Source organism: Manihot esculenta, chromosome 9 (assembly GCF_001659605.2).
Source record: "Manihot esculenta cultivar AM560-2 chromosome 9, M.esculenta_v8, whole genome shotgun sequence".
Classification (NCBI taxonomy): domain Eukaryota; kingdom Viridiplantae; phylum Streptophyta; class Magnoliopsida; order Malpighiales; family Euphorbiaceae; genus Manihot; species Manihot esculenta.
This window is the reverse complement of record NC_035169.2, coordinates 37,422,259-37,433,532: the sequence shown is the minus strand read 5'-3', so window position 1 is coordinate 37,433,532 and position 11,274 is coordinate 37,422,259. Positions and strand designations below refer to the sequence as shown.

General features: G+C 34.2%; 2 protein-coding genes across 2 annotated transcripts; one reads left to right on the top strand and one right to left on the bottom strand.

Annotated features, from left to right (window-relative positions):
* The first annotated feature begins 2,189 nt into the window (after positions 1–2,189).
* LOC110622865 (trihelix transcription factor ASR3) lies at positions 2,190–5,514 on the top strand. The gene is made up of 3 exons (XM_021767551.2): positions 2,190–3,229; positions 3,750–3,791; positions 5,074–5,514. The coding sequence occupies exons 1-3, from the start codon at positions 2,500–2,502 to the stop codon at positions 5,361–5,363; spliced, it is 1,062 nt and encodes a 353-aa protein (XP_021623243.1). The 5' UTR covers positions 2,190–2,499; the 3' UTR covers positions 5,364–5,514.
* A 538-nt stretch (positions 5,515–6,052) lies between these two features.
* On the bottom strand, positions 6,053–8,369 carry LOC110622867. The gene is made up of 2 exons (XM_021767552.2): positions 7,881–8,369; positions 6,053–7,165 (listed from the first exon to the last, which is right to left on the bottom strand). The coding sequence occupies exons 1-2, from the start codon at positions 8,250–8,252 to the stop codon at positions 6,854–6,856; spliced, it is 684 nt and encodes a 227-aa protein (XP_021623244.1). The 5' UTR covers positions 8,253–8,369; the 3' UTR covers positions 6,053–6,853.
* Between the last annotated feature and the right edge of the window lie 2,905 nt (positions 8,370–11,274).

The following is an 11,274-nucleotide window of genomic DNA, read 5'->3' as shown; positions in this document are numbered from 1 at the left end:
AATGCTATTTTAAGCTTGTTCTTTAATATAGTAGTGATTTAGTTTATATATCCCACAGTTGCTTCCTAGGTGCAAAAATAAGAAGAAAAGAGGCAAGGGTGGATTTGTAATTATCTGAATTGGTCAGCTGGCATTTGATGGAGGAAGAGGACAGTGTCTCTAAAACCTATGGAATTTGTTGGATTATGGCAAAATCATTAAACTATTCAAAATATTCTTATGCCACACATAAATTATAGGTGAAGGGCTAAGGCTGGTGTCCGTTATTTTATTAAAGAAAGAAAAAGCAGATTTTTTTGTGATCCCTTCCACATACCCTACCTCAAATCAATGCCAAGTATTTCACTAATATTGGATTTAAAATAATCAACCAAAGACCTAGTCTCTGAATGATTATTACACCTACGAAACAATCTACCAGTGACAGAGATGCTTATGTGTTGAACCCTTGGCCAACTACGTCCTTGTAGGGGTTAGCAGTTGATTGGCCAAGAAAAATTCAAATACCAATCAACGTTAACCGAGTCGTATTAAAATCAAATTTTAATTTTAATCAGAATTCAATTTAAAAAAGTTATATTATATTCAACACGACAGCATACTACCGTACTCTAAATGTTGGCATATGTATGGACCAAATGTAGCTACTTGTACATATACATGTATAGATTTAACTTAAGGTCACAGAATCAGAAAACCAGATTGCTAAAATTCTATTAACTTGCCAAACGTAAGACTCTTTGAAGATTAGAGCAAATAATGGATTAATACGTGTCCACTAATTTGTCGGTTGCTACCTAATCCTGTTTTCTTATAACTTCTCACAAAATGCTAGCTAGGGTAACAATCTTCTTGCCAAATCTACAGATTAGAATGACATGTTACCCAAACTTGATTATTATGGCATTTCTCTATTCCTTAATCAAGGATTTATTTGTAATTTAACCATTTCCACCACTTGAGAGAGAGAGAATCCCTTTTCCTATTGGCTTTTGGGAGCACTCTCTTATGCTCATTTTTATATTGAAATTTAAAGATATGGGTTTTTTTGTCCAGTCATAAACTCAACTTATTAATAAACAATCTAGTCTTGAATAAGACATAAGCCAAAAAAAATAATTCTTTTTTGTTAGAAGAAATTGTAAAGATATATTCTTTAAAAATATTTTCTACAAAAATTGAAAATGGGAACTATTAGTCTTCCATAGGCTGTGGAACTAGGAGATAAAAAGCTAGCAGTGGGTAAAGTTTGGATTTTGAAGGTGGTCATGAAAAGTAGAATGAGATGAGATGAGATGGGATTGGACTCCAAAACCAAACAATCCAATCCAATCCATCAATTGCTTTGCTTCTATTAGCAAACGCCATAATTAAGAGATAATTCATGTGATTAAGGAACTTTTTGGGCCCACTAAACCCACGCTAATCCTACAAACCTCAAGACCTTGACATAAGAGATTGATTGTTGTTAATGGTGTCCCTCTCCTCTCTGCTTCTGATCAAACATAATTACCATAATTGCTTGGATTTAGCTAAACAAACTGCTATCTAAATTAAATTACCACCAGGTTGTCAAAGCTATAATTTCATTTCCCTTAATAGGATCAAATCGTTTGGGTTGATAATTATTCAGAAATATGATTCCTTTAAATGTATGATTTCCCTGAATCGATGAAAAGGCCTAGAATTAGAAAATTCAGTAGCCTTCCAAAGGGTAGAGAGGAGGTGAATGGAGAGGTGGTCCCCACTGTATCACAGGAAGAATATGACCCTTCACTTACCCCTCCCTCTAATCGCAGCTTTGTAAGCTTCCGTCTCCTAATAAATTATAGTATAATTAAAAATTCATTTTAAATATTTATTTCAATTACAAGTTGTTTTCATTTGTTTATGCTAATATGCATTTAGCATTAAAATAAAAGTAAAAGGAAAGTCCAAATTGAATTATAAACAACAAAAGAAAGTAGCTTTAATGGAAGGGCACCATTAATAAGCATTGCGCATTAAGTTAATATTAGGGAAAATGATTAGGGCATCACCATTTTTTAGGAGAAATAATACAGTGAAATTAAAGAAAAATTAAATGGTTGGTTGAAAATAGGAATGGACACGTGGCGAAAGTTGGCCAAAGAAGAAAGAGACCTGCAGGGGCCTTGACAAGGGTGTCCTTTTGGCGAGAAAGCTTATCCTTTAATGAAAGATTATTACCCTTAATTATGGATTAAGGGGATAGTCAATAGCTGTACAGTGGAACCAGTAAAAAACCACCAATCTCTAGAAAAACCAAAATCAATACCTTCCCCCATCTCCTCTGGTGTAATACTACTACTACTTCCACTCCTCTTCCTCTCCTTTCATTTCCTTTCTCTTCTTTATCTTACGGAGGGAGGAGTACCTTTAAACGCCGTAACGGACACTTCCTTAAAACGCCGTTACCTACCCGACGCTTTTGACTCGTGTCACGTGCCTTTCTTAATATTATATCCCTTTCATTTAATTATGGTTTTAGAGCAGCAATTAAACTTAGGACAGAATACCATTGACGGCCACCCCACTAACGGCGTTGACATTCGCCCGCTATCCATCGATGGCGGCGATGACGGAAGCAAAGCCCCTAGGCTGCCTCGCTGGACTAGGCAAGAGATTCTTGTCCTCATTCAAGGGAAGAAAGTTGCCGAGAATCGGGTCAGGAGGGGCCGGACGGTCGGAATGGCTTTTGGCTCCGTTCAGGTGGAACCCAAGTGGGCATCGGTCTCATCATACTGTAAAAGGCATGGTGTGAACAGGGGACCAGTTCAGTGTCGCAAGAGGTGGAGCAATTTAGCTGGCGATTATAAGAAGATAAAGGAATGGGAATCTCACATACGAGACGAAACAGAATCTTTTTGGGCGATGAGAAACGACTTGAGGAGGGAAAAGAAATTGCCGGGATTCTTCGATAGGGAGGTTTATGATATTCTGGATGGAGTTGGGGATGTTTCTGCCGTGGTCCCAGGACTCGCCCTCGCTCTGGCTCCATCGAGAGAGCCGGCGGAGGATGTGGAGGCGGTTTTCGATAGTGGGAGGAGTGCGGCGGCTGAAGATGGGCTATTTTCTGACTTTGAGCAGGAGGAGGCCGGTGGGAGCCCAGAAAAGGAGCCAACTGCTGCTGTTTCTGCTGCTAAGGAGGTTCCACCAATAAAGGCGGCAGCGGCAGCGGCAGGAATTGCTGCTCCTATACCCCTTTCAGGTAATTGGAGTCGGAGGCTTTCTGAATATCAATTTATTGTTTTGGGCCTTCTTGGCCTTTTTTTTGTTCTGTTTTTTGCTCTTAAAGAAGCAGAATTTATCAGGGGTTTATGCAATAACTGTGGTTGGTCTCAATTCTTAATAGGATTTATCATACAGTTTGTTTTCCCTCTCTCTCTCACCATGGATTTTAGATATATTTTTTTGTCAGAGATGAATGATTTTATAAAGTTGGTGGTGGGGCTCTAACCACTGAATGGTGTGGGTTGATTCTCTATGTTTCTTTTATTTTGCACCTATTTTCCCCTTCTTCTCGGTTAAGTGCACTCCATGGTGTTTCGTATCCATCTCCGATCATTTATTATTTATTAATTTCCTTTTTATTTTTGGGGATTGGCGAGGAGCGTTTGCAAGTAATAAAATTTTGCTTTTAATTAGATTATGGTTGAAATAAAATTTTACCCATGTGAACTACTTGCTGATATTTAATATTTATATTTTAGTTTTCTTTTGATTTTCAGAGAAGCAGTACCACCCAGCTCTTGAAGCAGATGAAGCTCAAGGTATTGTTGTTTCTTATTCATTTCATTCTTTTTCTTTAATAGGCCTAACAGTCCTTTTCTTCTCCCCTTTACCCCTGCATATAGCATCTTGTTTTTAGTTTTTTCAACGCTTCCCAAGTTCCCCTTCTCTTTTGTTTGAACAATAATTATGTTATTCTTTATATTTCTGCAACTAACTCTTACTGCTTTAATAGTTCACTGTCGAACATTTTGAGATTGCAAAGAATTGTTAATGTGACATAATAAATTTGAAAAATAGTGGAGCTATGAATATATGATGCACTGTCGTGGCTGGTCTGTGACTCCATGATCTATGATTACCTTTGGGGTTTGGAGTAGACACTTCAGTCCAGCTTGTCATGATGAGATTGCATCTCATTTGATCTGAAGTAATTAATAACTACTGGCATGATATATTACTCTAGTCTCATTTGTACTTTATTTATGTTAATTGTAAAAATCAACAGAAAATATGTTGTTTGAAGGAGATGTGAGCACACAACTGAGACTAGATGTATTTTTCATACTGTTTTGAGCACCTTGTTATGTAAATCATGGTTAAAATCCATTGATTGGAAGAGAGGTGGATGGGACTAAACCATTCTCTGTCTTTTTGTTGGTTTGGGGAACAAAAAATGCCAAATGGAGCTACAGTGAGATAGTTATCTCGATTTAGGTTCCTAACTTTGTACCTTTTCCCCCACTACAGTGAGATATTTCTTTTTGTCAGAATGTTGAACAGAGAATTTATACGAGACTTCTCTATGCTGAGATATCTTGTTGCTGTGTTGCATATTAGACGGGCATAAAAAGTTGATGCCAATCCATTTAGTCATTGAAACATGACCTGCTGTTGCATTGCATTGGAATGTACTACTAAAGCATCAAAACTTCAGGGTATCAGAATTTATGTGTTTCAGAAAAATATACAAACTAAAACTCTAGGAGACTTGTATATACAATTTATTTACACAAAATATTAAAATTTATAAATATTTCCATATTTTATATAAAGTTAAAATTTATAAATATACTCCCATAGTTTTATATTTTATGTTTCCCCTCCTTTCTGTTTCCTACAATATTAGTTTATGCCATTTCTCTGTTACCATTTCCGCATTTCCTCATTTCCATTTTCATGCTAAATAGGAAATGTAATTTTCTCATGTTGATCCACGGTTGCACACATTATAGTTTATTCCTTTCCAAGCTTGTGGTGCTGGTATCTGCATCCTCAATAATATAGTGCATAATAAAATTTTGTCATCTTTTCTCTCTGAAGGTACAACAAATGAGAAACAGCCAACTTCCAATCCTGAAGGGGGTTCGGCATCACATGAGAGTCGGAAACGGAAGCGGTTCACAACTGATGGGGATGAAGAAGCAATCAATGTCCAGAATCAGTTGATTGATATCTTGGAAAAGAATGGTAAGCTTCTGACTGCTCAACTCGAAGTGCAGAACACCAATTTCCAGTTGGAGCGGGAGCAGCGGAAGGAACATGCAGATGGCTTGGTTGCTGTTCTTAATAAGCTTGCCGATGCTCTTGGGAAAATCGCTGATAAATTGTAGCAAAAGGCAATCTGAAGACTGTACATAATGAAGCTCCTCTCTTAGTTCTATACAAAATAGTTGAGGTTGAAGTATTGGTGACTTAATTTTGAAGAATTCCTCTAGGACCACATTCAAGATGGAATTTTACATGCTCTTTTGTTTTCTCCCATTTTCTTGAGTATTTTTCTTTTACAATTCCGACACTTTGTGGCTCAATGCCGCGTATAGTATCCATACAAAGGTAATGAAGTTACAGGTTTTGAAGTACATAGTACTTTGGAAAAAAAAAAAAAAGGAAGTACATAGTACATACCCCATCTGCCCTTTTATTGTTAATCATGCAGAAAGTTTATATAGTAGAATCTTAAATCCCTGTTTGAAGTTGGGGAGTTTTGTACAGGTTATGAATTATTATATCTTTTATTTACTGCCCCATATACGTTATTAAATCTGTTGTGCAACTTATAATCTTTTTCTCAATTCTAGGATATAATAACGGTGTAATTCAGGAGACATGGTACTTTCTTGTACTATGTACTATGATATTTTTCTACCCATGATACTCGGTGCTATATGATTAATTTCAATTGTTGGGCATTAACTCGGCTAAACTAATTGCAACGTATAACTTTCAAGAGTAATAGCACAGCACAAACTCATCAAGCTACAACCTGCATTTTGGTAATGCCAACTACTCAACGGATTGTGCAGCATCAGATCTGAATTCCACCATCATTATAAAACGCATTTAACCAAATGGGAAGGACGTGCTGCTTCCACGTTACACAACCATGTTCAACGGGAAAAAACGGGGGAGCAAGTACCGGCTTCAGTTGCAGCAATTAAAGAAAAAATTATAAGACTTCAGTAGAGAAATCTAGGATAATCACAAGGTCATGGGGCGTCAAGGATCGGATTCATCTGTGTTAGACCTTATTCGATACTTGCGAGTAGTCTTTTGGGAACCATCTCTTCTGATTATGTCATTTGTTTCTCTTCCGTCTTCCTCTACTACACGAGCTCCAGATTCTTGTGATTCTACGGCCTCAACGCCAACAGGTAATATTGTGTGCTGCAAGGACAGATTACCATCCCCTCCCTCATCTTGCTTAACCTTGCAGCTACAGTTTCCTGGTTTAAGTTCACCTGCCTTTTTCTTGGGAATAAAAGTCACCGACTTTGGAATTGTAAGGTTAGCTGAGGCATTCTCGGACTCTGATCCCGATTCTGTGGATTTGACCTTTCACCAGCTTAAGAAAATTCATGCCAGCCCCCGCATGGGCTTTCTCTTCAACCTCACTAGATGCATTATAGCTGTAATGGGTACACTTAAAAGGATTCTCCACATGATCTGGAACGCTGAATCTGTTCTGCCTCGAAACGTGTTCATCATCCATAATCATACGGTTTACTGAAGAACTGCCCACAGAAATGGCTTGAATTTTTTGGGATGCTTCTTCCTTGCTTTCAGTTTTACACCCAGGGTCAACAAACCTGACACGCTTATGTCACTTGGAATCTGATTTGTTATCTTTCCTTTTCAGTATAGATCTCAATTGACTGCCACTTTCATTATATGGTTTCCTATGGAGCTCTCTGACTTTTGTATCACAGCCATATTGAGAAAACTTTTGAGCTTCAGCTTCATCTTCTGTCAGCCTAATTTTTGCTGCCATATGATTAGCACGTGGATCTCTTGTGCCATGAAATGACTTTGCAAGTACAGTACGATTGCCTTGATTAATAACATTCTTCATATAAAGACGTTCCCCAGCACTTTCTCTTCCTGAAGCCACTTTATCATATTCATCTTCCTCTTCCTGCATTCAGTTGCGTTAAAAATAAAAATAAAAATCAAACTCTGTCATTAACAGCAAAAGAGAAGGAAGAGGAGCAGTCGAGCAGATGAAGAATGTTACGGAAAGACTAAATATACCAATCAAGCCAAAACTCAATGACTAATATGTGCTGCTGTATTCTTATTCATGAATCAACTACTTTCTGAAAGAACATATATCTAATCGTTTGAGGGGAAAAAAAAAAAGAATAATCGCTTAACATGACACAACAATGCCTAGAAATAAGTCTCCAACTCAATTCCCATCACGTCCTTAGATCACACATTCGTCACATTTCAATACCTAGTCTTATCTAATTCGGATACTCTGCTAATGAAAAGTAGTGGCAGCTTCCTGGGTCAATGGTTGTTGCCATAGTGGGAGACTAAAATTCTAGTTCGTATTTTAACTAAGAAAGAAGATACGACGACAGCAATTGTTTCTACAGACAAACGCTGACTTCAAATACAAGGAGACTAGTCGTACTATAAGTAAAAGCTTCAGAGTTTCAACTTTCAGGCTAAAGAAATGTGTTCTTTTCGGTATTTAAACATAATTTAGTGAAAGACCACAAAGCTTTGGCGATCAGCACTCACCATTCTAGGTAGTTCTCCACATACAATAAATCAAAAAGCATAAGCCAGCAGAATGAACACAACGGTGCCAAAACAAGAAATGAACAGAAAGGAGACTAAACTTCATTATCGAGCGTACTGTCCAAGCCAATCGAGGACCTGATATCCCATTCATCCTCACCATCCGTGCCCGCTCCTCTCCCTCGCAACGTATTGGACTCCTCCTCGTCTTCGAGATCACGTTGGAGCTCTCTACGAAAAGTCCTCCGCAGATCCCTTTTCAAATCATCAAACGAAGATGAGCAAGGTATTTCGTCCCTGTCAGGTGTTCCGGCGCCTCCTTGCCTCCATTCTCTTCTCTCGATCTCATCATCAGTGAGAGACCAGAGAGTCGATTGAAGAGACGAAGATTGCGGCGAGGAAGAAGTCAATGGTCCAAAAATCTTCTCCACTCGGACTCTGAAGCTATCGTCCATTGCATCTGAGGTTGCCATTCGCGATCGCTGATCTTTTGGAATCGGTGGATTTTCTAGGCGATGGCATGACACCGCCTGCGGGGTTTTCCTTCATTTCTGCGGGGCGTTGTGGTAATTTGAAGTTTGGGCCAATGAGCCCATAATCCGCTGAGTTAGTCCGATTGAAGCCCACCATTGGAAGGGGTAAAAAAGCAAGGATTGTGTACTTTAGTTTTGATTGTTGGTATGAGGTGTCCGTCTCTGTGATCCTTTACTTCTTTTTTTTATTAGTTAATTATACATATTTCCCTTATTTTACAATAATTCAATTTTATTGATTTTCTTTTATAATCCTCTTTATCTGTAATAATAGAATTTAGTTCCTTAACTTAAAAATTTTATTTGAAAAAAATCATGTAAAGTTGTTTAATAAATAATTTTTATTTTTTTTTACAAATAAATTGTTTCAAAGGAGCGATGATCTCATTTGTATATCATTTACCTTTTGAGTCTTCCATGATTAGATATTGGCTGGCACTTACTGCCCCTTTCCCACGTTTCCAACAATTCCACTCAGCCTTCGCTTTTTGCGTTTTATTTTTTTTTTTTTGAGATATTTAATTAATCAATTTATGTAATTAAAAAAAGTATAGTTAACTATTGATAATTTATAAAATATTATATTATATTCATCTTTCTATTTAATTTATTAATTTAACCGTTAAAGCATTTTATACGTTGAATATTTCACATTTTTATTTTTTAGGATGATTATTATAATTTTGTTTAATCACATCAATAAATATAAAATTATTTTTATCGAAAATTTAATTAGATTTTATTATAAATTTAGATATAAATTAGTATAATTGCTTATTTTGTATAAATAATTATATTATATATTTTTTTAAAATCAAACAGTATTTCAATTAATCAATTTGTAAATTATTATGTTATTTTTATTTTTATTTAATTTATTGAATTAAATATTAAAATAGCTATTTAAGTGTCAAACCCCTCATATTTTTTCATATTAATCTATTAAAATATAATTTAATTATTTCACCCACATTAATAAATATAAAATTATTTTTATCGAAAATTTAATTAAAATTTTGACACAAATTAGTACGGTTGTTTATTCATTGTGTAGAATGATTATATTTTATATTTTTTATTATGATATTATTCTAATTTTTCTTATTAAATTTTTTGGACTCTAAATTGAGTGCACGTGAATAGGTTTGCTTGTTTAGATTATTTGAATTTTTTACATTTAAATTTTTTATAAATAGACTAATAAAATTTTATTTAAAAAGATAATGTAATTGTTACACAAAAACATCCTACAGTGTACAATTTAGTATTATTTATTTATAATTATAATTAAAATTAAATTAAAAAAATACAATTGATGCTATATGTAATAACTTTACATTTTTTAAACAATGTAAATTTTGTTGAAAAAGTGAAGGATTGGTGAAAATAAAAAGAAGGAAAAAGAAACACAAGCAGTCAAAAAGTAAACAACATTAGACCATAGTTGTCATTGTAAAGTTATCTTCTTTATTCCCACTTTTCATATGCTCTACATCTAAAAAACTATAACATTGTCTTTGCTCAAGTTTTAATTCCATTTGATCCTTTTTGTTTTTCTTTTTTTTTTTAGTCCCATTAAACTTGAAATCATAAAAAAAATTAAAAATGATAAGGCTTCTGCGTTTCAAATTTAATTGAATACAATTATTGAGTGTTTTTTAATTTGGGTTATTATATTTTGTATATTTTACATTTATGTAGCTATATATTTTATAAAAAATTTAATGAATTAAGAAAAATTATTTATTTATGCTAATTGAATTATTTTTCTTAATTTTTTAAATCTATAAAAATCTAAATACCGATTTTTATAATTTTATCAAACTATAATAAAATTAAAAAAAATTATAGATTTAGACTTTATTTAGTTGAAATAATTTAATTAAAAAATTTTAAATTTTTAAAAAATATTAAAATTATATTTATTTAATTTTTTGAAAAATTTAGAACAAATTAACAAATAAACTCTCCAAAAAGTGAAATTTATTTTCCATGGAACAACCAATTTGAACCTAATAAAGCTTTAGTTTAATATATTTCATCCATTTGTGGGATTTTTTTTTGGCGTGTGTCCAGAAGGGAAGTTTGCGGGTCCCAGTAGAATGATTTTTATTTATTCTTTTTCCCATTATGATTGAAATGAGTGTTTTCGCAGTTGCAATGCAAAACATTACTAGTAGATAATTTTTTAATTAATAAATAAACTATATTTATATTTTGTCGTACGGAGCAGCCAGTGACTTCCATTTTATTGTGTCGACCAATGTAGTAATGGAGGGAAGTTTGGGTTGGGACCCATCTACTTCAAGTGTTGAGTGTGTGTTGCAGAAGCATCTTCAGATTCTATGCCCGTCCCCCACGCGCTTGCTCTACTTTTATCAACTTATTCCTACTTCATTCTATAAAATTATAATAATATTTGAAAAAATAGATAAGATAGTTATTTTTACTATTATTAATAAAAAAAGCTATTTTAATACCTATTAATATTTATTCTTTATGAAATTATATAAATGAACACCTGAATGAAAAATTTCAAATTACCATAACTTAAAAATAACTCTATTTCTATGATAAGTTTGTAGTTATTTTTATATAAATTAATATTTAATTAATGAAAATAGGTAGGTTTTATATAATCTTTTTATATACCATCCACTTATTTTTTAACTAATAAATTATTTTTAAAATCAATATCTTTTTTTAATTTTAAAAAGTAGACTAACCAGTTATTCTTTTAGGGAAAAGGGCATGAGTTTGTTCGAAGGATATATTTTATTTTTATTTGAACAAATAAATCAATCACTCTACTTTTGGGAAAGTGTAGCACACGCTCCTGTTCTTGCGGTGGTAAAAACGATCGTCCTCGTTTCGCATGACAGTGTAAAGGTGACCATTGTCAGTGGCAGAGAGTCAGCGAAATACTCTGTTAAAGTAACTACAACGACACCGTTCTTAGCCT

Excerpts from the sequence above, each read along its gene's own strand:
- LOC110622865 (XM_021767551.2), top strand. The coding sequence starts at position 2,500 with ATGGTTTTAGAGCAGCAATTAAACTTAGGACAGAATACCATTGACGGC. Across the intron at positions 3,230-3,749 it reads TGCTCCTATACCCCTTTCAG|AGAAGCAGTACCACCCAGCT; the intron begins GTAATTGGAGTC and ends TTTGATTTTCAG. Across the intron at positions 3,792-5,073 it reads TGAAGCAGATGAAGCTCAAG|GTACAACAAATGAGAAACAG; the intron begins GTATTGTTGTTT and ends TTCTCTCTGAAG.
- LOC110622867 (XM_021767552.2), bottom strand. The coding sequence starts at position 8,252 with ATGGCAACCTCAGATGCAATGGACGATAGCTTCAGAGTCCGAGTGGAG. Across the intron at positions 7,166-7,880 it reads ACAGTACGCTCGATAATGAA|GAAGAGGAAGATGAATATGA; the intron begins GTTTAGTCTCCT and ends AACTGAATGCAG.